This window comes from Apostichopus japonicus, chromosome 23 (genome assembly GCF_037975245.1).
Source record: "Apostichopus japonicus isolate 1M-3 chromosome 23, ASM3797524v1, whole genome shotgun sequence".
Classification (NCBI taxonomy): domain Eukaryota; kingdom Metazoa; phylum Echinodermata; class Holothuroidea; order Aspidochirotida; family Stichopodidae; genus Apostichopus; species Apostichopus japonicus.
The window spans coordinates 16,508,206-16,535,429 of NC_092583.1; the positions used below are offsets into that span (position 1 = coordinate 16,508,206).

Genomic DNA, 27,224 nt, shown 5'->3' on the forward strand with positions numbered 1-27,224 from the left:
ATAATTATAACAATAATAATAATACGCAAAAGTAATTTGGCCTGACTTTTCGATCCTAGCAGGATCTTCTTCAAATGCTAAATGACAAGTAAAAGTAACAGAAGGGACAAAAACACGCACAGAATACAGACGGGTTAATGAGTATGGTGCACACAAAGATATAGATGTAAGGGGGTTATTAGACAAGGCATGGAGTGAAGAAAGTAAGCAACCAACAGGGGAAGAGGAGAGGTAGGAGATAAACAGTGGAGGGACAAAGAGGTGATTATGGGAAGGGGAAGGGAATACACTGGAGAAGGACAAGACAGAAAGGTGTGGAGAAAAAAAAGGTGTCTTTATCCTTCTCCAGTATTTTGGATATCTTAAGCCTTTGTTAATTTTAATATTTTATTTTAATTATTTATTTTTAGTCTGTATATGCTATTTTTAAATGGCATCCCATATCTCTTCGTAGCACGGTTATAACAATAAGCAATCTCAATAAATAGTGTTGATAGCATACTAACACATCATATATTTTTAAGTGATATGGCCAGTGTGTATCGGTTTATACCATAACGAGTGGTGGTTGTGGAATGACAAAGGGCCCCTCTGATGTTGTGCCCCCACTTTTTGGAAGCTTCCTACCCCCCCCCCCCTCCTGAGTATAGGCTACAAAGGGAAGATTGGTTCTGTGTACAGGGTGATTCGTTTTATCTTCAACATTAAAATTACTCAGTGACGTTATCGTTAACAATACAGTATTACAATTGTAATGTCGTTAAATAATATCCGATCGTAAACGGTGAAAGATGCATAAAAGTTTTCACCAGTTTATTAGATCTATATTAGTGCTTTATGCTCAATAAAATTAAGACAAATAAATTTCAATTTATTTAACATCATTTTATCTTTATTTACTTATAAATAAAATCTGATAAAATCCAATTGGTTTTCAAGACATAAATTGATAACAATCAATACATAATTTGCTAAGATTGTGTACTTATCGTACATGTCATCAAAACAGCACAAATTGAAGGCATTTAGAAAAGCAAGCTTCCGCAGCTCTCTGCTAAAAGCAAAGTCATAAAACTCAATATGCAGAATGTACAATGTAGTATATTATATAACGCCATAGCCAGTTAGCCATGAATATATGAAAAACATGCGGGTATGTATTTCATTTTTTCCTGCTACACTTCAGTAACTATTTTCAGCCCTAGAGCTATATAGCGCACAAGTCGAACCGATGTCATACAGCTGTGTGTATAATTCTCAAATCCATTTGAATTTTACGATTTTTGCGGGTAATTCGCATAAAATATAAATATTAAAAGAGAAATCTACCGTGGCCAGATTGACTACAGGCATAATGGCCAGAAGGAAACCCTTGAGGCAACGTGTTGTACTAATAACATGTAAGCAAATATCATTACAGCCAAAACACACCCAGAAACACAGGCAAAGAGTGTACGTCCTAACTATTATAATACTGACGACGGATAACGAAGCGCAGATTTTTCCTGCGTGGCAGACGACGAAATTCGTTATTTCAACGGCAGCACAGTACTATAGCGGGCATGTATTATCATATCCATCACCCGTTATGGGGGTTAAGCGGAGATTTTATGTGTCAATAGACAGCAGTGAAAAGTACAGTATATAGGTGTATTATATCATGAAATGCAATTCTCTTCCATGTCAAGCCCCCCCCCCCAACCCCCGCCCCCCCCCCGTCCACCACCCCGCCTCGCTACTTCCCACCTACGATTCTGAAAAGTAGTGTAATATAGCTAAAGTCATTTTAATATGGTTACTCATCGTTATGAAATTGTCTGGGTACATACGTCCTTTTGAAGTTTTTATTTAACAACCATGCGACGAGTTCGTCTCAATATGTTAACCAAACGGTTGATAAGAGACTCGCGTGACGAAGACGAAAGAAAATATAAGACAAACAAAACAAAACAAAACATGGGACATTAACCCAAACTATTATATACTAAGTTAAAAAATGAAAATGACACGAAATATTATAGACTTGGAAACTGATAATAGGGATGATATTATGTAAAATATTGAATTAAATGATAAACCAATCAATGCATCCTCAATTAACCAGTGACTGATGTTCGGTAAAGAGTCCTGCTATGAATAAATCCCTGAAACATCTAATAAAAAGTTATTCTTAATTTGGAAGATAGCATACGTAATATAAATGTAATGTAATGTAATTAAATCACTTAATAATGCGTCAAAATCCAGTGCCCAAGGCTTGTTCAAAGGCGCAATATTATGTATTTATGACAACACGTATTATGACGTATTATGACAAAACTGAACATCTTTGCAAGTCTTAATATGATATCATCGAGACATCCTGTGCCTGCATTTCAACGTTTTGCTTTTCTTAATTCGTTAGTGCATAATTGATTTTCCCTGATGGATCAAGTTAGGTTTTGCCAATGCATAATATAAAATATTTCAGTATTTTCATTTGTCCTTATATTAACCCTGTTGTGCGCCATCAACTCTATTTACGATCACTGTGAAAATATAAAAGGGGAACAAAGAAAACTGGCAGTCCATACTATACACAAAAGTAAAACAATGATATCTCCAAAACGAAGGAAGAATTTCAGACTGATTGGCCAAAAAAGAAAAAGCTGGATTTTCTCTGCATATTTAATTGAAAACAACATCATCTCAATCTTTTGTATGGCGAAGACATAAAATGTTCAAATTTGGTGATATTTTGTGAACGGATTTAGCAATTGCAACCGTGACAATTTAACTGAAAAGTGATGTCTTGGGTTTAACTTTATATCATTTTACATCATTTATCCATAAATGAAAATAACATTTGAATAATTGTTTTGCGGTGAACTTCTAAGGACAGAGAGAACCATGTACAACTAAGCAAATATTCCAAATGAATCACATTTCAAAGACCAATCGACGAGACAATTATGAAAGATTTGATGTCAGAGTTGTCCACGAACCCCCAACTTTTCGAGACACGATCTCATTCATTATGTTACTACAATACGCATAACAGTGATTCGTAAAAGAAGTTCATAGTGTAACGTTGAACTGGTATATCATGTTAAAACAGGCTAGTGACTGCATGTTGTAACTCAACAACAATTTTCAAGCATGCATTTATGCTAGCTTTGCTTTGTGTCGTGCAAAATGGAGGTCATCTGGAATTTTGAAAATAATAATAATTACTTTGGCCAACCTTTCAGTTATTTTCTCAGCTCTTTATCTTCATCAAAGTCCTGCGGCCTGTGTCTGTTTCATTATTCAGTTATTTATCACATGCACGGTATGGTACTACTATGGCAACATATGCTTATGGAACGCGAAAAGAGTTTGTCAATAGGTACGACTTTTGCACAGTACTAAATTATATGATATCAGATTTTAGTTCAACAAAAAGTACTCTAGATTTGACTTTCAGAAACGTCTCACGAAGTCCCTAGGATGGACTCACGCACCCCTGGGGGTTCATGCACCCCAGTTAGGGAACCTCTGCTCTATGGGTTCAAATTTGTTTTAAGTGAAATTTACTTATGTACAGACAGTCCTTTCATACCAAATTATGTGATAAAATATTGACTTGCTTTCACAGATCTGCTAAAAGGTTTGGGTTATATATTTAGTATTTTATTGTTTAATTTAATACGAATAATGCAGAATTTCCAGATACACAAATTTAGCAATAGGGTGAAACTCAGAACACACTGAAAAATTTGGTTAATAGGTTCAGGCGGAGAGTGTTGTTGCTCTGCACGTGCGCACAGAAACGTTCTTAACCCTGCGTATTGATTGGTCGGTTGATTGTAAAAGCACAATGACTGCATAATTTCCCATGTCGTTATCGTTGTAGTGATTTGGTACAATTATTCTACTGGTTGTTAAATTTACAATCTTAAATCTATTTACACAATCAGTGCTTCCATTGCAATCTCGTACTTTATCGCAGTCAATTACATTTAATTAGCAGTAAAAATATCGCTATTCTGCTTGAGAAGAGTAATAACTGTGGTTTATAATGTCTTATGAAAATTAATCAATCTTCGTAATTTATAGGTGTGAGAGACAAACAAAATAAGTGTAGACAGGTTATGTTAAATTAACGTTAACATTCGGAATTAAACTTTTGTTTACATATACAGTTAATAAGAAACATACACAAAACCAACATATATTGAAATGTTGCAGGATAGATAGAAAATAACATTTTATACTTTCAACGTTTTGACCCAAAACTAGCTTCATTTCTTGACATAAAACAATCAAACCCTCGAGAAGAAAAACACATAAAGAGATAAAAGAAATATTTTCGGTCTCATCAAGTTCTACAGGAATTTTCTCAAAGGAAAAGTAAAAGAGAGAGAAAGGAGAAGAAGAAAAAAGCTGGGATTTGCCGAACTTTATTCAGTTCAATAATGCAGTGGACCCCGGAGACATGGAGCAGCCATTCGCTGAAACAGACAGATTCACGCACTTCACACAGTGGCGTATCCGCCCAAGGATTGACGCATGCTTTACGATCCACTCAAGGGGCGACTACGGTACAGAATCCTACTCCGCATGTGCCTGTAGCTTGCAGGTACCCTTATTATAATAACAACCTAGACCCGACTGCGGCAAGTTTTGCTGCAACGTATCATGAAGATTTCTCTGCTTGGAATTCCTTCGATTTAGCTACTCACCAGCAAAGAGCGTTTCATTTTGCTTCTACCCCTGGCGCAGGGGTTAACCCCTCTCAGGTAATGAGCTTTGCACATCTTCCAGGCCATCGCTCAACGGCGGGCTACACCTTCGGGGTTGCGAGTGGTGAGTTGATAAAGTTATGCTCGATACTTTTCATATCTGTAATAAAAATAAATAACTTTATGCAGATTTTAATCAACGATACCAGACAAAAGTATACGATACGAGGTTTAAATTAACGACAGATTGATGCGGCACATAAACTATTAATTATTACAGAACTGCTTTTATGTCGTAAAATTTCAACAAATATGAAGCAAAAAATAGTGTCTTATGTAATAAATCGATGAAAAATTTGTAAAGTAAAAGTCCTTGATTTTGAAAGTAGGGCTAGATGCAGGATTGCGTTATATCATTGAAAAGTAAATTTCATGCAGTAAGCATATAAAGTGCTTTCAGTTCATGAAACGTTATTTTCAGAAACATCCATTTGTAAAGACTGAGTGAGAATAAAGTGAAAGGTTTAGGTGTGCACATGACACACAGGACTAATTATAACAACCTGTTAAAAAACGGGCTTTCGACAGAAAATTTTACAAACATGTAATATCCAATTATGCGGATGTCATAATATGACAAAAGTATGTAGCGTAAATAAGAGGAGTTTTAATTACCGACCTTTGGACCCCTCCTTCCAGTGGCGCTACCTTCTACAAAATTAATTTTAGTCTTATCAATATATCAATTATATATTGTTAATTAACTGTTTCTTTTTTTCAATGTCTTTGTTTAAACAATTTCAATTTTATGATACATTTTCTTGTTATTATGACAATTTGAGACTCTATTAGGTAAAAAGAGAGTTAAACTTTCCAAATTTAGAAATTTATCCCAAGTTGTATAAAATACCCCCTTTTATAACGCAGAACATGTCCCAATGAAGTGTTCATAAATTACATGCAAATTATCAGAAACCACGATGTTGCGCTAAACTGCACCCAGGATTTGTCAGGCGATTTTGGTGAAAATAATATAACCTAATTCATTTATGTAGTAATAAAAATAGGTTAAAATATTACAATATTCGGACAAAACTATGAAACTTACTATAAGTGTAACGCTCATTATTTTGAAACTACACTTCATACCAAAATACCTTAGTATAATAACAATATATAACCGTGTGTAGAATTCAGAACTAAAGCACATTAAATCGTTATTCATGAATATATTTTTATTACAGTCCGTTAATCAAAAGCGATTTCTTTTACTATTGAAGAAAACGCCTGGCGAATGTGATCAAGTTTCAATAATGTTAACATTTAAAACCGCCATCAACTTGTAGCGAATATTATTTTTTATGAATGCATAACATGATTTCTAGTGCATTAACTTTTACCGCAAAACATTTCAATGTCATCTGTACACAAAGACATTGATTCCATGTATGTATGGATAGTGGTATACACAACCTCAAGTTACAACATATATACATTAGTATAAAAGCGATGTTATCGCATTGAATTGTACTGAAACTTCAAATAATTTGTAATCCACGACATAGAAAATGTGGAAAGACAAAGGAGTAAACAATAGTTGGGTAAGTATTTTTTCTTGTTATTTATGTTTTCATTTTGTTTTCTTTGAAATGAACTTTCGAACTCTTGGTAAAATAATAGGCATTTAATTTGTATTATTTGATATAGTTAGTAAAGTCAGCATAGGAAATAAAGAAACTCATATTTATTTGGATAAAGACTTATACACGCAGAAAAATAAAAAACACAAAAATTTGTTTTTTAAAACTTTACATTTTGACATACAGTCAAGATATCGTTTTAGACTTTATAATATGTTCTTTTTAAGTGACCAGGACTCAAGTACATACAGTATCATATAGGCGTTGGAACGAGGAAGGGGGCAACATGTATATATATGTATGTATGTATATTAGATCCTCCTGCATGCAAGCAGGAACTCGCGAAGAAGCCATCATTGGCTAATCAAAGTCGCAAGATGACCGAAGTCAGTCTCTTAGATTCATATTTAACGTCCATAATTATGAATTGTCAACAACTCTTTAATTGTACGACAATTTTGGAGAGACTCGAACTCGGGAACTTATGATTGAAAGGCACCGGCGTTAACCACTGAGCTAAAATTCCTTAAACATATTAAAACTCCTTAAACATATTATACGAAGGAGTTGGTGGACGGGAGTATGTTTCCAAGGATGCACTCTACGGCGTTCAATAATGGTTGAGATGGACCCTTGAAAGTGGTAAAAGGAGTGACAGAAAAATCAAAAAGTTTTAGTTGGCAAAGCAACTTGAACTGTGAGTGACTCAATATGCTTAGGTTTGATTGATTGAATCAAATGTTGAAAGAACAAGTCATTACAGGCGTGTACTTGTTTTTGGCAAAGGACACTATTATCAGGCTTATAGAAAAAATGGCAATAAAAAGAAATGAAGCTTGCAGTAATATAAAGATCCAATTGATTTTTATTAAAATTGTCGTGGATATTCCAAGCACTCTATTTATGTCAAACATGAAGACTTACACCCCCTCCCCCGCCCGCTCTACAAGAAAGACAAGTTAAAAGGAGGAATAATTGTTCCAATTAACTTTCCAAACAACACACTATCAGACATGCCTTATAAAATAGACTGTTGTTTAAATCTGTGTGCTTATATTAGAAGCCTGTGTAGTGGATATGTACTTCGCTTAATGGCATGCTTGAGTTATTTTACTGGTGGTGGTATATAAAGTAACAAGGATATGCTTCGAGTAGCAATGGTAATATTATATTTTAATATGAACAATCATAAAACAGTCTATAGATAATTCTCTCTGTTAAATTACAAAGTGCTATGTAATTAATATTTGAAGATGGTCTGAATAAGATGTGTTTGGGTGGTATACATACACACACACACACACACACATATATATATATATATATATGTGTGTATATATATATATATAATTATATGTATATATATATATATATATATATATTTATAGATACACAATACCAACTTCAATTATGCCAAACGTACAGTCAACATTACTGTAGTGATATCTAAATCAAGAGAAAAAGTAAACAAACTAATTGATGATATCGTTAATTTAATTCCAGTGAGAATTTATATGTTTGAAAGTATAACATAGAGACAAAATTGAAAGAAAGGAAATTTGAACAAATAGAAAAATAACAAAATTGTAAAATTATCGTCTGTACAATTATATGTAAGTGATGAATCGTAGAAATTACAATCAGTAATAAAACTACTTGATTCGAGCTTGTTTCTATGTTGGAAAATAGGTCGTGTTGGTGACTTTTCAACCACATCCTCTTCCACACCAATTTATGGTAAAAGTTATTGATACTAAATTTGTTTCATGACAATTGAAAAAAACCCCAGATGACACGTGGTTTTTATTACGCTACTCTCACTGATTTTCATATCATCTATCAAATGTTGAAATAATTTCCGTAGTACTAAATCTTTTTTACTCTCTATAAGACCTTCTCAGGGTAATTTCAAAAATGATTATCTTACACAATTAATGATAAGTCTCACGGAATGTATTTGTACCCCTATATGAATTTAAAATAATTTATACATGAATAATAAACAGGCGTAAGTTTTGAGTGATAACGGTGACAGCAAAAACGTGAAATTAATTATTTCAATCAATAAACATAAACAAAAGTTAGAATCAAGAGAAAGGAGAGCACCATATATAGAAAAACAAATAAAACAATTTTTTGTCTTAATACAAATAAAAAAATAATAAAGAAAAACTTCCTTTTTGTTTGGCCTCTTATTTATTTTTATATTTTCCTTGTTATCAATTTATCCCGATATATACATATTTGCAGTAGTATCCCATTTCAAGACTTAGTGATGCTTTTTGATCAGTTGTCAATTAGAATACTTTTAAGATGAATATTAGGTATAATTTTTTATACTGTTGAATGATTATGCAAAATTTCAAAGGAAACTTAACAGAAGAACCCCCCCCCCCCAGGAACTTGTTAAGAATATATGAATATATATACATATACACAATAAATCTGTATCAATATATATATATATATATATATATAGCCTATATATATATAGCCTATATATATATAGGCTATATATATATACCATGAATATATATACATATTCCATGAAAATAAATATATATATATATACACATACATATACGTATATATAGACCATATATATAGACCATGTTTATATATAGACCATGTAGATATATATAGACAATATATAGACCACACATATAGACCATACATATATGTACATATAGACCATGTATACAGACCATATATATATATGTTAATTTGTCAGAAGATGTAAATATTTCAAGCTTTTGTTTAGCAAACTACTTCAAACACCAGAATATCCCTTTAAGAAATCCTGGTTCCATCCCTCGCTTGAACATTTATGGTAGTTTGTGATCAAAAGAAGAAAGTGGGGCTATATGGTCAACTAAAGGTTTAATTTAACTGCCTCTTCCATAAACACATATGTTCCAACTCAGGTGGTAAACTTTGAATGATCGTTAAAGAATCAAACCGCCAACGGCAATGGAGTATAATATCCACCAAAGTAATAAAGCTTGTCATATTCTATTAATTTTGTTAATTACGTCATTAATTAAACTTTGAAGTCATTAGTAATTTAATTTTAAATGTATAACTACTCAACATAAAAGTAAACAAAGAAAGCAGAAAAACAAAACCAACAACGTTATACGGCTCATACATGCATATTATGAAAGGTTGCTGTACCAGGTTATGGCAGTACATTGTACGTATACATATGTATCAATGCTTCTTGTACTTGTTCGGGTTACAATAAATACACGGCAGAGTTCCATAACTTTTTACTGTTTCATCTTAACATTTTATCTGTACTTTTACTGCGATCTATAAGACCATCTACATTCTCACACCTCATATTACTAACACTCATAAAGGGATCAGTGTGTCCCATATATGCAATATATCATAATATGGCAAACGATACGCCCAAATTCTTAACCCGAAGTTAATCCAAGTAATACGAGTACATCTGACAACCAGCAAATTTTACCGCATTTTAAGTTCTGTTTTCAGACGAACTGGTTAGTTGATAGTGCTAATGGTATATCAGTAACGGTAATATTTGTTAGCTATAAGGGATTGAAAAGAATGTATTTAAAAAAGAAAGATCCCTGAAGTCCTGATAGTAATAAAGTAAGCATTGGATGGACAATGTCGTTGTGTTTTAAAGTATATACATGTATATAGATATCTCTATATGCATGTATATACATATGAATATATATATATATATATATATATATATATATGTATATATATATATATATATATATAGATATAGATATATAGATATATATAGGCCTATATATATATATGTATATATAACTATGGTGACACTATCAGTACTAACAGTAGTAACAGTGGCGACATGCAGTGGTATTTTACAATGTTACAGTAGAGAAGTATAGGATTGTTGTAGCAACTGTACTATCAATGTTATAGCATTGTTAGCAATACTAACAGTATCGGCATACAGTAGTAACGCTACAGCAGTAGTAGAAGTGATAGCAAACAGGAATAGCTAACGGTACAGTATGACAAGAAAATATAAATTAGCAGAAGTAGTAACATACAATATTAACATCACAGCAGCTGCAAGCAGCAGTACAATACTATAGTAGCATACAGTCATGGATTATAGTACTTTGTAGGCCTGACATACACTCACAATATAGTAACATAAAAGCACCGGTAGCAGCAATATCAGTTAACAATATAGTAACAATAAAGTACCAAATTAGAAGTGTTAGCTCAGTGATTAACGCAGGTGCCTTTCAATCATAAGGTCCCGAGTTCGAGTCACTCCAAGATTAATGTATGTTGTCCAGTTACAGAGTGTTAACAATTCATAATCATGGACGTTAAATATGAATCTAAGAGACTGACTTCGGTGAGCTTGCGGCTTTGATAGGCCAATGATGGCTTCTTCGCGAGCTCCTGCTTGCAGGAGGATCTTAAATACATACAAATACATACAACGTGGCAGCCCTACATGTAACAGCATAGCAGCGGTAGTTTAATTATAGAGCATGTAGCAGTTGTATGCCACGTAACGATAAAGTAGTAGCAAAACCTAATACGATAACGGCACAGCCGCAGTAACTTGCTGTTTTCTCTCTCTTTATAACTTTTTTCGACTCAGTTTTTTATCCTGAAATTTAGTCTTGAAACCAAATTAAAACAAACCGTAATACTCGTTTCTTCACGAAAACTTCATATATTTGTCGGAGGATTTAAATTTATAAGTAAGAAACTAATCATTGGTTTTTGACCAATGCATACCTAATAAACCTGAGAATTATATATTACGCGACTTGGCAGCCAATATCGAGGAATTTTGTTTAAAGAAAAAAGTAGACTTCCACTTTTGCGTTTAACTGTATTGATCTCATCTGCATAATTTATTCGGATTTGCTATTTAGTAAATGAAGATTACTAGAAGAAAATATAGATATATAGGTCTACTGCAAATATTATACGACCAGTACTAAATGTAATACATCTTTTATTCCCTTTCTTTTCCATTTTATTTATATTTTTATATGACCTCGGTGTCCCATAAAACAGTCAATCATGCATGAAATGAAAAATAGCCAGGGAAAAACCTCGTTTACCACGTGGAACATTTAGTCTCATCGAGGCAAAGCGTGCCTTGCTATTTGAAATATAAAATGCAGGTATTAACCTCTATCTATACTATAGGAGGTATATGATAAAGGGCAGCTGTTTTGGAAAAGGTTGGTCCTCACCAAGCTTGTTTAGCTCAAGGGAATGCTGGTGGTTTGAAGAGCGTTTTTTAAGTTAACTTTTGGTAAACGTATTATATTATTTGATACTATAATCTCCAAGGCTAGCATAGTTACACTTGAAAGAAGTAAAATAAAAAGCCGAAAGCTTTATGATTTTTTTTTGGGGGGGGGGAGGGGGTTGCAGTGGTCCTTCAATATACGCATGAGACTTGGCGACGAATTGTTGAGAATGGATTCGAACATATTAATATTTCGCTGATAACCTTCATTTGGAGAAATCGTTGATGAAGGTATCTTGGTTTGATTAATTACAATCTTGCTTGGAGCTATATTAGGAAAGTTTGGTCAAAATTATCCTACAAAACTGATAAAAATCCTCTTTGTGTTAATATCCAGCTGTAGCAATCTTTCTTTCAGAAGACACGAATAGATATGCATGCCGATATACAATGTCTTTCATTTTTGTTATTCGTTTTCTTAAGTGAACGACGGACAATGGTTATAGGCACTATTCAGCGCCATTTTCTTTGTTACAAATTGTTAGCCTTACGTATTCATATATTAATTAAAATTTTTGCAAAAAATTTCGAAATTATTTATGAGCAAACACTTTATCAAGTTTTCACGGTATCTTAACCATATGTTTAAACTGTATAGTCTCATATACGAAGGCCCACGTTACATAAGATGATAAACAAATGTATCATGATTGTCGTTTCCACTTCTAATGAAACCACCCGAGGCTTACTTATCTTGCCGTAAAAGTAATTAATTAATTAATTAATTACACTATAAATACACATAGGCGTACATTACACCACGCATGCGTACATTGCACCACGCATGCGTACATTACACCACACATGCATCTTTCTGAGTAATGGATTTACTTAAAGGTAATCGTCATATCATGACATTGCTATCTGGTCCTTTTTCTTAAAACACCTTTCATTAGAGATAGCAGATCATTCCTATACGACGAGAAAAAGATAATTTTGTTTGTGTGTGTGTGAGTTATGTAATATATATTCTCCAAAAGGACTACCATGCACAAAGTTTGAACATAGCTGAATCGGTTATTCTAAACTACACATGCATAGCCTACTGAAAAGAGATAACACATTTAGCAACACGGTTGAATCGCAATTTCGTATATATCCAATTGTATACGACTCTTAAAATACTGTTGTCTATAATGCGCCTTTATTATTAACATCATCATCGTATTAGTCATTTTCATATACAGCCATTAGGGTAGTTAAATCTCCTATCTCAATATGTCAATGTCTCAACGTATTGATATTAGGATCTCGCATCTTAATTATTCATTATCTTAATGTACATAATTATATTGGGATATTAAGATCTTGTATTTCATTTCAATATCTCAATACTGAGATATTACCATATCGTATCTCAATATTTTAATATCTTAATGTACACATATTCAGACTTTAAGGTAATTTATATCATGTTCATAATTCAATATTTCATTACAGGTGGGCAGACTACTTCACCTTGGCTTTCAACAAGTAGTGCAGCTACAAGGGTAAGACGAACTAAACGAAGACCTTACTCGAAATTACAGATTTTGGAATTAGAAAAGGCTTTTCAAGAAAACATGTACCTCAGTCGTGATAGACGAACAAGACTATCCGAGACGCTAAACCTAAGCGAACGACAGGTAGGTTGCTTCTACGCATGTGCAATAGAAGAGGAGAAGCTAGCCGATGTTTTTTATTTTTTAGATTATTGAGGGCGGTGTTGGCGATGAACGGTTTTTTCTATAGCATCCTCCCCCCCCCCCGCCGCCCCACTTCAAATGAATGTTTGGAAACCTTAGGAATATCGGTTACTGCAGACATAAGGGTGGTTCAGTTCGGCCTAAACAATCAAGTTACATAAACATTTAATTAAAAATGGTAAATTTCTGTTGTGTACTAAATTTTTTATATACGAACGCTCTTGCGAGATATGTCTGTTTTCCTTTGTCATAAAAATCAACATAGAACCGACGGGTTTAACGACGTTGAGTGGAAACAATGAAAAGAGGTCGGACTCATTACGGTACAAAGTCTTCATACCGTTAAATATTCAGAGGCGGGGTATAAAAAAAATTAATATTATTGTGACCGAATGAAATGTAGACTTTAACTCGACAAGGATTTCAACATTAATAATAATAAATAATAATAAAGAACCGTTCATCAGTAACTACTGCGCTGTGTTCGTAACACGGTAACATGTGTTACAGGTGGCACAGTTATTACTGCAAGTTTTTTCTTACTGCAAATTAAATAAATTGGAAATTAAAAATTTAATTTTAAAATTAAAAATATAAAAAAAATTAAATAAATTACTGCAAATTTTCACCTGTTGGACTCGTAGTTAAACGTGTAACAGCTTTTCAGTAATTGCTGTGCCACCTGTAACACATGTTACCGTGTTGCGAACACAGCGCAGTAGTTTACTAATGCACGGTTGTGGAACATGAACAGTAGTTACTGTACTAGCTATGAGTATCGGGTGCAAGCAAAGTATATCCTGCCGCATTTCAGTGAAAATACATGGTATAAGTATGGATGATTTTAGACGGGAATTTAATGGCGATATCTCAGAGTCTTACAAACATTTTCAGCGTATGCCATCGTATACTCTACTTTTGTTGTGCGTCGATATATTAAATATTTGGAAGGGTCCTTTTGCATAGCCTAACCTTTCATGATGAAGAAACCACCGGTCCATACCTGATTATCACTGCTGATCTAATTCATGCTTATAAAGTCTATAAATAATTTATTACCTTCAGATGCATGAAATAGGAATTACAAGGAAGGTCATAACTGTTTGGATGACTGGAATGGGGTGAGGGGCGAGACGGAGAGATCACACAATTTCAAAAGTACCTCTATAAAATAAGTTAAAGGTGATGATTGGGCTTGGTTTACTTTAAAGATCTTCTTTTGAGATAAGATTTTAACATGTTATATATGATTAGTGTATAGTAGGACAAATCTACCCAATAATGCAATATTTTCTTACTGTAAGTACAGTCTTTTGTGTTTAAATACATGTGCACTCTACCATTTCCCAAGTAAACTGCATTTTACAGTAATATTCCATAAATGCTACTAGCAATGAGACCACCAACCACCTTTAAATATCCATTGTCCATTCGCTTTTATAACCATGGCATGCACACATTGGGCCGCAATTCCATCAATCATTTCTGTCAACAAGTAACCCTCTTATTTTTGAGAGATGAATGCAGGCAGATAGCTTTCGTCTATAACAGCAGGGCCAATGCACATGTAGCCTATACACAAGTACCAACCTGCAAACATATTGTTAAGGGGTACAAAAGAATTAATTGTAGGCATAACCTACTGGCAGAGAATATAAGGGAAAATATGTGTTTCAATAATTAACTTATTGTTTGAAAGATTTTGCTTTCCGCTCACAGTTAAGAGTGAGTATAATTTAAACGGAGGATACTTGGTGTATATGCTATTCACATATTTAGCTTATGTTTTTATTATTGTCACATCTCACATATATCGTTACGTACACTGGTAACGGCATAACGTTGGTCCAACGTTTAAATCATAAATTAGTCTTTATGGTAACTCTTGCTAAGAAATGGCAAACACAAAGTCGCTCAATTCATATAAACTAATAATAATAATAAATAACATTTAAATAGCGCTTAATAAAGCGTTTCAAAGCGCTTTACAAAGTAGGAAAGAGACAAACGAAACCAAGGCAAAAAAGAAACTAGGAATCAAACAGAAATGTTTTAAGTTGTTTCTTGAAAATAAAGAGGGAGGAATAGTCACGGACATAAACAAATTCATTCCAAAGAGAATGCGCAGCGAAAGAAATGGCACGATCCCCATAACAAGTGCGGGTACGTGGACCAGGAGTTAATTGCAAATGCGCATGATAGGAAGAGCGAATCCTAACAGTAGTTGACCGACGCAAATGAGTAAGAAGGTCAGTGATAAATTGAGGGGCAAGCCCGTTTGATCGCTTTGTAAGTGAGAAGTAGGATCTTAAACTGGATGCCATGAGAGACGGAAAGCCAATGCAATGAACGGAGTCAGGAGTGATGTGATCAAACTTTTTAGTGAGTGAGACTAGGCGCGCAGCAGCGTTCTGAATTCTCTGAAGGGGAGCTATTTGAGAAACTGGCAAATTCACATACAAACTGTTGCAGTAATCCAGATAGGAGGAAACAAAAGCGTGAACCAGTCGTTCAGTTGAGCCCTGATCTATACCTCCTGAGTTTAAACTAATATAACTAAATATATTTGCGACAATAATCTATAATAAATATGCAATGGTGAATGCTAATGAGTTATGTGTGTAAGTGTGACATAATGAATGTCAATGTTTGGTCCCTTGCTTATGAATTACTCTCATGTGTTTTATTATTTTTAATAGGTTAAGATTTGGTTTCAAAACCGAAGAATGAAGATGAAGAAGCTATCTGAGAGAGAAAGAAAAGAACAGGAAGAAATGGCGAGAGAAAAACAATCCTTAGGAGCGAAATATTTAATTCATTCTGCAGTAGGAGGGGGCCAAGTTTGAGGATTACTATGTCCACAAATACAGCACTGTAGGCACTTGAATTTTTCAACGGTTTCTGTCACAATTTAGTACATAATACACGATCAATAGTGGATGGCCTGATCTCATTACTGAGCCCGGCAGCGGCCGTGACTGGGTTCACTGGAAAGTAAAAGGTGGTTTGAACGGCATTAATACAAGGGCCTCTACGACATGGATAAAGCTACGGTGCAGTAAAATGGCACTAAATTAAGCCACTTTGTATGGGAGCTAGCATACTAGTACTAGCACATCTGCCAAACATACGGTGTATAGCCACACAGACAGTCAATGCACATGTAACAGACAGCCTATCCACACATAAAGCGATTGTATAGGCGACAACATACCCACACACAGTCAATGTATAGGCTACAGGTGATAGCCTAGCCACATAACTGCAGTTATTGGCAGACGACAGAACGAAACGTCCGTTCCTTACATTTACTGAAAATGACTATATATGCCCACCGATACAGTTTATCCATTCAGCAACTGGATGATCTGAGGAAGACGGTTTCTGAACAGATCAGAATATTGAAAGAAAATGTAAGCTATAGGCCCGCGCTCAGATCTCGTTCCAGAGTTCACCGGCTGTTCATGACAAGGTCCTTGTGGATACTCACTGACCAGAAAAGCATGCAGGGAGATGGAGAAAAATGCTAAACTCAACGACAGTCACAAGTGATAATAACATAGATATTTGACGGAGAAGAGCGAAAGAGTAGAACTTGTAGTATCAGTCGTCGTCGGACACCATCTTAAATTACATGAACGGCAGCAGTCAACATATATTACCTCCCATTGAATATGTAGATCATTTTTATGGAACAATAGACACATTTGGTATACTATATGGAATGTAACTGAAATATGTCAATATAGACCTATTTGTCGCTAAATTGGATGTCAGAATTGGCAATAATAGTGTTTTCCTCACATTATTTATTTACCTTGAGTCTTGCTCAGCTTTTCTTCCTTTCTCAATGGAGAGTACTTTCAAGCAATTGTAGTCAAATGTGTTCCATCGGTTAACTAAATAAATAATCACACATATCCGAGATATTGACTTGAGTTTGATATAGAGTTTACTTTCATGCATATCCAGGACTTTCAATCACAGTGCCTTCTACATCTCCAAAACAAACCCCGCATTTCGAGTAAGAATATTATTCCTAATAAGCAATAATTTTTTTTTTTGTCCGTTGAACATACAAATGTACAGTCTAGATTTCCCCACTACTTTTTTTTTTATATATAATAGATAACATAATAACATACAAAGGCTGCATGAGGTTTAAACTATTTCTAATACATTCGTTTCCTGGAAAAGTAAATGCCTTGCACATCTATTTATACCCTCTAATTTATTTATTTCTGCATAACTTGATGTTACACTTTCATTTTTTCAAGGTTATTTAACACTGAATAAGCTAATCATTTTCAGATCTGATGTGTTCACAATTTAATTACTATTATTTTATTCTGGATAAGTTCCATGAGGTTTTCCAAACATTTGTTTGTTTGTTTGTCAACATTTTCTGTAGAATCCTTATCGTATTTTCATACTACATTTAATGGACGCTCTAATATCCTAGGCAGGATTGTAGTGAATTCTGTAACTTGTATTCTATCATGTTTTACCTGTGATTGTGCCGGTATTAGTCCTCAAGGTTATGTACTGGTGAACTGGTGAACTGTCTGAGTATATTGGAAATCCATTATAGACAACCGTACAATTTGTATTGATCATGTTTGGCATTCGTTTTAGCTGCCAGACGATCCTCATACATTATAACTCAGGAATTCTACTGGCATCCCGTTACAAACACGTTGCTTTACTCCACGCTAACTGCCTATATTGTTATACTTGATATTTTGAAAGGACGGGCAAGTTGTATACACACGGTGTTGGATTGTATAAAAAATATACGATATTTGTCGAGTTAACAACGCAGTTAACTCGACAATTTTCGTCAAGTTGTCACGTCCGACTTTTCCATACTTCGTGCCGCGCATTTTCCTGACTCGTAACTTCTAGTGCAAACATAAACATTATACAGTGCCAATAGTCTCCAGTCAGCCAGTTGGGACAATTTCCTAATGTTATTTAATACCTCTCTAAACTGTACACCAATATCTTGCTCTTAAAGCACTGGTATTGACAGTACAAACATGCAGTTCCTAACCTTGATGTGATAGAAACATGATATTCATGCTGCCTGAACTGACAAAACGAGTGCTCTGAAGCGGAACATCAAACTACAATATATAATAAAATTGTCCCAACTGGGTGCTCCAGTACAGTTTTCTTTGAATATTCATAGTATTTCGACTTATCAAGGATCTATCAGTTTCCTTTCCTTATTCACATTCTTGTATACATCGCCCCGGCGTCGGGCGTCGGGCCGTATGGTGGTTGTGATCCTAGCGCAATTGTAAATATTTTTGTGCTGTGGTCCGTTTTTGCCTTTTCTCTCCATATGTTCGTCCACAACAACTGCGGTCCATAGCGGATAACCAACATACTGAGGCAACGATAAATGAACACACTGTCGATTTTGAGCCTCAAAAACTCTTTAAGATTAGACCTATTTATTGATAGTCGTGCTTAGGCCGTTCATTCGTACTCCATCGTACTCATACCAAAGGGCTTCTATATAATTGTTCCTAACCCTTACCATTATCCTGCTATACTGGTAATTCAATTCATCGGTCGTTGGTTAGCTTTCCGACTGTGAACAAAATACCTATAAAGATGATGACGTGTGAATACGCTTGGCAAGAGGGGAGTCAGGTGGTTCATCTACAGGCCCGGGGTCAGTTAGGTAGCCTGGAAAATATGGACAGGGTTATGAAGAATATATAGTCATATATAGAGGCCCGTGACATGATCGTCCCAGGCACTACCAGGTTGTCGACTCCTTTGTGTGAAATTAGTAGGAATTCTCATTTAATATTGTATAATCTACCTCGTATTTCATTATTTTAATTCATTGCAATATATACGGACCTCTATTTAACGATAATTATGAACAAGAAGTCACGTGGCTACTACTGGTCACTGACGCTTTTCCAATTATGTCGAGAAGATTCAACTGTATGGATCAGCCAGTCTGTTCTGTCAGGGAGTTTATTCCATAACAACTCCCTGGTTCTATATTAATAAGTAAGGTCAAAGTTCATACGAGGAGAAACGGATACTGCGTCTACGTGTAATTGTAATCGTTTAACTATGATGTACTAAGTTTATAACAAAAACCTGTGACACCGGCCTAATGTGGAGTCTTTAAGTTTTGTGGTTCCCTTTCCCTTTTCCTTTGTCAGATGAAATTGATTTTGACTGATAAGTACTTGAAAATAGTAAAAAGTTTAAAAGCAGTATGCTTTGTAAGATAACAATGTTTGAAAGCGTGATACTGTGCTCCGTCAAATCATCCAGGAGGCTTTTCCACTCGTTACAAGTCTGGCTGAACTACAACAAAACATCTGAAAGTTCCTTTTTTAAATCCGCCAGGACACCCACTTTAGATAGGAAAAAAAGTAATATCGAGTTTCAGCTTGTTAATATAAAAGACCTGGAGGGGGAAGTATTGTGTCCCTCTTGATGTACGCCCTCCACCACCCTAACCCCTTCTGGGCTGTTTAATATAATCAAGTACTGGTGGTATGTATGGATGGTGCATTTTAACCGTACTAACAGTACCTACTGCATTTATTCACATTAACTTCCGGACCTCTCTGTATTGGTTATATTGTTTCTTTCTATTTGAAAAGATTTAAATTCTTGAATTTAAATTCTCAGTGAATAAAATGTATATTGTATTTACGTTATAAATAGGTGTCTATGTATGAGTCGGTTTTTTTCTTACAATTCCACAAAACAATGAATACATGAATTTGATACATTACAATCTGGTTGTTATTTATTATTGTAGACTTCCTCAACTAAGTTTTTTCAAGAAATATTGGATTACTGTATAGGATGCACTAATAGACCCCAATCCAACTCTTCTACAGTTCATGTTTGCTTGCTTTATCATGCACCATACATGTTGTGTACACAATGTTATCAATGAAACACATGACACCATACCCCCCTTGCTCCCCATCCCCTCCCCAACCTTCCCTGGTCTGCAAAATGTATTCAGTTGTACAATTGGAGAGCAGGCATAACCTGTTAAGGTAATTATCACAATTATTTTACTTGTATTACCCAATAGGATGCACTACAAGATACCCCCCCCCCCCAACCCTTCAGACTTGTTTTACTTGTTAGGACAATTCTCGCATAATGAATCAGATGAAAATCAACAAAAGAGAGAGCAAAAACAAGAAATTGTAAAAAGTTCTCTCCATATATTTTGCTTGTTATAAAATGAGATACATATATGTATACTTGGGTATCTATGGCCAAACCAGCCAGCAGCTATTAACCTCTACTGTGTCCAATATACAATTATTGAAAACCCCCAAACAAATTCCATCATTAACAAAGTTTTTTTTTTTGTGGGAGGGGAGTAAGGGGGGGGGGATTTTGTTCTCCATCAGAAAAGGTGATATTATTATAATGAAAGACTTTCTTAGTGTCACTTTTAAACTTTAGGCAGCAAAAGGTTTTATTACTTATATATATATTCTTAAAAAGTTGAAAACAACCGTTGAACTTCTTATATTGTTGTTTAAATCAACATGCTTTGTATATTCTGTATCATAATAATACGTTGAATAGTTGCTTATCACTGTATCATAAGTCTGAAGTGATAACGCTAGGCCAACTATTCTATGCATATGCATATGTATAACATAATGTGAATAATTAACATCCAATGATAGTAGCAAACCCAGCATGGAAATAGTTTATAGTTAAAGGAACTTGATTTTACATTCTGACAAACCACAAAATTCTCAAATATCTGGTAATTCATGATAGCATCTTCCTGAGTATTCATAGCAAGCATTTAGCTTGTTACAAATTCTCGTATGGATTTAGGCTAAGGCGACCAGACGTGCCAGATTTCCATGGACAGTCCCTGGATTTCATATATTTTGTTACTGATAATCCCAAATTTGTAAAAAAAGGCCCAGAATAATGTAAATTGCCAAAAAGTGCCTGTTTCTGTATTACAAAAATATCTGGGCACTTGACTATCATGCTTAAAACCTAGCACCACAAAATTTTGAGGTCTTTAAATCCCACCCTTGCCTAACAAACGTAGTGTAAATATCAATATCATCTCCCCAGAATTTCCTAAAAAAATATGGTCACCTTAATTTATGGCTACAATGTGATAATCTTGCGATTGTTGGTCGACTCAATGAAATTCACAAATATGAAAAGACGTTGAAACACCAACAGGTGTAGGTTCAGCTACAACAAGCAAAATAAAGTGACTCATTTCACTGTCTCTTAATCTGAGAACCTTGTTCACTCATCCTGAACAAAAATTATAAGAAAGTTTGAATAACCGGACAAGTTCACTAAAACAAATCGAATTTTTGAACAAAAAGGAGAAAAAAGCCTGTCAACAACTAGAGAGTGTGTTCAACAATATTCTCTGATGAGAAAACAGCTCATTGTAAGCACCACCTCTAGCTGAGATTTCCTTTAAACTTCAAACTACAAAGACAGGTGTCTTAAAGCACACTTACCTAAAACTGAAGTGTACTGTTTTAATGACATAACGAACCAAAAACTGGTCAAAATCGAAAAAAAACCAAAAAAAAAACTAGTCAGTTGGACCATAATAACTTCATCATAATTAGATGACCCTGTAACTAGATTTCAAAAAGGTGTGTTTTTGTGAGTGATTAATACTGATGTGAAATAGTGTCAAATTAAAAATTTGTTTTGTTTCACAATTTAGAAAATGAAAATAGTAATAATTCTTATGATTTGTCATTTAATGCTCATTTTGCCTAAAATCTACAGAGGTGGTTTCAGTTTGAAATTTATTATATTTAATATTTTAAAGAGTACTACAAAAGTTTGTCCAAATGTAAACAGTTACCGTCATAGCTTGTTCCAATACCCTAATATACCTCAAACGTTGGACCTCTGATTGAGAAATTATCCCTTCAGAGGAACACAACAGAAATATTTGTCTTCTTATAGAGTTTAACTTAACCTTAACAAACTTAATGTCCAATAATTCAGGTATCACAGTTTAAATGAAAAATTGAATATTGTATGAACTCTTTCACATTGTTACACTCTATGTACTGTTGTTTACTATGAACAAACAAGTAAAACAAAAGAAAAACGTTTTAAATGGCAACTTCTGTCTTTAAATATTAGTAAAATGCTCTCGTTTTCACTTTTGAACACAACAGGAGGAGAATAGAATTTGTTATTGCCAGGATTAACGCTTTCATATACTCTTTGCTTGTTATGCCATCTGAAAAAAATGCTGCTAATACAATATATTAGCTTGCCAAGTGCTATACAGTTGATTGTGCAAGCATAACAAACAAACCAACGATTAAATAGGTTATTTAATACAACTACATTCTGTGCAACTGACTAGCTGGTTCCTAAATATAATAAGCTAGAAAATAAAGATTATGGAACTTTGTAGAAATTCAGGTCATCAGAAAAGTTTTGAATTGTGAAGTAAAACATTTTGCATCAGGAGATAAAATTCTGACAAGGAAATTGTTACTTGGTGGTTTATATTATAGGAGGGGGGTGAGTGGGGGTCACAAATGGTCTCACAACACCTCTGCCAATCCAACGATAAATTAATATTTATTATTTGGCTGATGAAAGAAAGCAACCTGGCATCCAATTACTATATAAATAGTAATTAAAAATGGTACAAGTTGACACCTTTACCTACAAAGATTGTTTGAGGAGAAAAGCATTGTGCTTATTACATTGATGCATATGCCAACATATCTGTTGAGAACAAGTTTCAGCACTTAAACATCAGATTACTAATTTGACAGAAAAACAAAAAAGCTCAAAAAGACCCTCGAACTGTTTTGAAAGCAACATTTAACCCTGAAAGCTTAAGTAACATATGTCATCAATTTTTAAGCAATAAACACTTCTGTAAGTTACATGTAACACAATCAACATTATGTCTATGTCACCATGTAACAAATCATTGAGTAACAAACACTTCTGTAAAATACATGTTACACAATCACCATAATGTTTATGTCACCATGTTACACCATGTCAGTTTAATACTTCTGCTGCAAGTTACTTCTGTAAGATAAATGTTTCACAATCATCTGAATGTATTTGTCATTAAGTTACAAATCATTGAGTTACAAAAACATTCTGTAATTTTAATACATGTTACACCATGTAAATTATTTCTGTTACATGTTACTTCTATATGGTACATGTCAGTATGTAATAACTCACTTAGTTACAAACACTGCTGTATTAATACATGTTACACAATTATTCTTACATAAATGTCTGTCTGTTCCTATAATCTCCAACAATGAACCTAAATCATGAATTTCATCATATAGAACAAAAACCATCCCCCTAGCACTTCCTCTGCTATGAAATCCTACACACACTCCTCCCCAGACCCCTCCCCCGGATCACACCCCCAGACCCCTCCCCCAGACTCCTCCCCAGACCCCTCCCCAGACTCCCCCACATACACACACTATTCCTCTTACTAAATCTGCAAACAAGATTACTTTCTATCGGTTATATTCTCAAATTTAGTAAATTATGCTTGAATACGTAACAGCAGCATACCCTTTACATTTGATTGGTGTCTTTGTGCACACAGTCTTAAATGAAACATAATCTGTGAAAAATTCAATCGAAAAATTTGAAATTAATAATTGTGTTTACGATGTGTAACGTAAACAAGAGCAGCAAAATCTGTGTATATATAATAAACAAGATATGAAATTATTAAACCATGAATCAAAGAATTGTAACAGAAGAGAGAAAACACAAAGCCAGAATGTAACAATTTCTCTATTTTTATCAATGTTCTATTTTTGTTTGATTTTAGTTTATTTCCATTTGAAGTTGTACATTGCTTCTTGAAACGAAGTTTATTAGAGAAGTTCAAGAAATTATTACTCCTATTAGCACTACTAATCTCTAAAATATGGATTTAAGAACCAAAACAAACCAATTTTGCCCAATTTATTTAATTTTTTTTTTTTTGGTAAGAAGCTTGACATTTGTTTTAAAATATAACAATAATCCTTTTTATTGTGTCTTAAAAATATATGCAAATTACACATCTTTTGTGTATAATTATATTTATACTTCTCTCTATATATAAACAAGATTGAAATCACAGGGCACTATTAGGATAAGCTAAGTACAAACTGATGGAATAAAATATCTACAAATCATTTATCAAAACTGAAAAAAATAGCACTTCCCTCCCTGCCCCATCAGAAAGAGAAAAAAAATGAAAAATTGAAAGAGTTTCTGAATTTCAGATTAAAGAATTATGTCTCACAAAAACCAAATGAGCATAAATTTGAAATTGTTTGATTCAGTTGTAAGAATATAACTAATACAATTTATAGTTACTTACTCATCAGTTTTCTTGGGGGTGAGGATGGAATATCTTCACACACATGTAAACTATCTCTAAGGCAACTAATTCAATAAAATAATGAAAATAACCTCTTTTTTTTTGTATAGAAAACACTTCAAAAAAGAAGTGCTGTGTTTACTTTTTTTCTTATTATCTGGCTTTGGTTGGTGGATTTTAGCAAATTACTACTTTTTACTGATAATTTCCTTAACAAGAAATATCATGCGTCCAGTATTTCCTGCATGTGTGTGACTTTTTTGATTGGCCATTACTGCATGAATCTGTCTGATCTGGCATAACTTATATAGGGTTTAATCTTCCAGTGAGAATGTTGATACTGGTGGTCACTTTGAGGTCATCAAACTGGTACCATGTGACCTTGACCGTCTCTTGTTCTGCTCTAAATACCACCAACTCTGTTGAATACCATGTATTACATCACAAAGAGAATTCCTTTAACATGAGAGCCAAGACACACAGGTGTTTCATCATCTCAAATAATCCTGAAACACAAAATAAAGAATTCAATAAATATCGATATAATAGGTGGGATGTTATGGAAGCACTGGTGCAGAAAGTCCTAGACAATTCAACTATGCCATCAAAATTAACACATTTTATATTTTCTGATAATGATCTCAGGGCTTTAGGAGAATCAGTTATAATAATTTTGTCTGTTACAGGAACTTAATATCATGATCATCATTCTGTTTAAATCACTTAAAATAACTTTCTGGTGAAAGACAGGTATTTTAAATAAAATTATTTATACAAGAATGAGACAGGGTTATCCTGAGGGAGAAGAAAGAGGGGAGATGTGACATTTCCAGCTATGGGGCTGGCAGGTAGAAGAGAAGGTGGAGGGGCGGGGGGGGGGGGGCGGAGGTGAGGTGGAGACAATTACCAGAATATTTTCTTAATGATTTCAAATATAACATTGTTCATCAGGACACAGATATGGCAAGGCAGTATAAATGAATTTGACTTTAATAGACACTTAGAACACAAATCCACTCTTCACTCTTTTACAGGGATGCATGTCATTATTTTCAGGTTGTTGTAAGTACACTGGTATAAAGCACTGGGTAAGTTTGTCCAACTTCACCATCAGTCTGTGTAAATAGAGGTTTCTTCATGTACAAGTCCCAACCCTACATTTTTGTGCTCTACATATAATAATAAAAGGATATAGTCTTGCCATTTTTCTTCAAAGGGTGTCGTGGGGGAGGGGAGGGGGATCAAAGGAGGGAATGGATTAATCATTAATTAAGCATTAGTGGAGACCAGAGTGCCATATGGCAACACCACAGGAAACATTAAAGATATATTCTTCACACAAGAAACCTTCGGGAACATTAACGTATAAATAGAGAAGGAGAAGTTTCAAAGCATTTAAACGGCAGATATCAATCAGACAGACAAAACAGCAGAGAGAATTAATGATCCAAGGAAGACACCATACAATTAAAAGAAGAAGGTAAAATATGTTAGTTATAACAGAAACACAGCACCTCATCAAAGTGGACAGAAGTTGTAGACGGTTTGATCTTTGCTGGTTGTGGCAACCATCTGAGATTATTAAATATCTACCCTTCACTCAGTTCATGATGTATACAATTGCCCGAGACCTTATATCTTAAATTCATCATTTTGTGAACAGACAAATTTTTATTTGAACAACCTTGACAAAAACATGAATACATAAAATTTAAATAAAGCAGCTTTCTGAGTTGAGATATACCAAAATGTGTTTTTTTTTTGGGGGGGGAGCAGAACTATTCATTCATCTCGAAAAGAAAAATGTCACATTCTGATATTGTTGGCCATTTATCAGTTCACACTGTTCACAATCAGTGCCATTAATACTTTAACCCAAGCTGTGAACTCCCATTCTTGATCATGACCCTCTTGATCATGACCCTCCTCCCTGCCCCTCCCTCCCCCCTCCCTTCCTGTGCCCTCTTACTATGGTGTTTGCTGATCTGTACTACAATAATCTAAATCAGTTGAAATACAAAAGAGCAGTTTTCCAATGCACTCTGTTGCATGAGTATAAAGCTCACGGTCAGACACATTTTGAATCCAGTGTTAATTGTATAAGATGCATAGGAGGCACTAATCTAGTATCGAAGAAACTGTATAGGTGTTAATACAGAGGATTTACAAAGGGATACACTACACTACGTTTTGTGTACATGTCACCTTACCACTGGTCCTTTCTCTACCTGTGAGTTACGATTCTGAAATAATCAACATGTCCAAAAATCATGAACATAGCATACAGGACACCCTCTTACATTTAACAATCACAAATGATATACAAATGATATACCCAGCCTAAGGGCAATGAAGGCAAACTTGAAACAATAGGAAGTAATATTTCATAACTTCCACTTTTCAAATAATGAAAAATATGCCAGCCATACTTGATTTGCTCAACATTATTTGCTCTATTGCACAACTAATGTATTCAACAATTAAAGAGGGGAGATTTTTGGGTAA

General features: G+C 34.3%; 2 protein-coding genes and 1 long non-coding RNA gene across 5 annotated transcripts in view; 1 reads left to right on the top strand and 2 right to left on the bottom strand.

Moving 5' to 3' along the window:
- Positions 1–16,795, bottom strand: part of LOC139964765 (uncharacterized) — a 49,545-nt gene extending 32,750 nt beyond the window's left edge. For both annotated transcript variants that reach the window (XR_011792080.1, XR_011792081.1), the window contains exons 1-2: positions 16,660–16,795; positions 4,704–4,863 (exon numbers count right to left, since the gene is read on the bottom strand). This is a non-coding gene — a long non-coding RNA (uncharacterized lncRNA). The remainder of the gene's footprint in view (positions 1–4,703; positions 4,864–16,659) is intronic.
- Positions 1,756–20,090, top strand: LOC139964762 (uncharacterized). Its single transcript, XM_071966714.1, has 3 exons — positions 1,756–4,827; positions 13,080–13,264; positions 16,024–20,090. The coding sequence occupies exons 1-3, from the start codon at positions 4,437–4,439 to the stop codon at positions 16,168–16,170; spliced, it is 723 nt and encodes a 240-aa protein (XP_071822815.1). The 5' UTR covers positions 1,756–4,436; the 3' UTR covers positions 16,171–20,090.
- Positions 20,091–23,800: 3,710 nt separating this feature from the next.
- The window catches only part of LOC139964508 (neurobeachin-like protein 1), a 50,961-nt gene continuing 47,537 nt past the window's right edge, over positions 23,801–27,224 (bottom strand). Inside the window, exons 50-51 of one of the 2 annotated variants that reach the window (XM_071966114.1) lie at positions 26,930–26,962; positions 23,801–25,225 (exon numbers count right to left, since the gene is read on the bottom strand). In XM_071966114.1, the coding sequence (XP_071822215.1) occupies positions 26,944–26,962 (19 nt within the window). In that variant the 3' untranslated portion in view covers positions 23,801–25,225; positions 26,930–26,943. The remainder of the gene's footprint in view (positions 25,226–26,929; positions 26,963–27,224) is intronic. The other variant, XM_071966115.1, reaches the window with a different exon arrangement.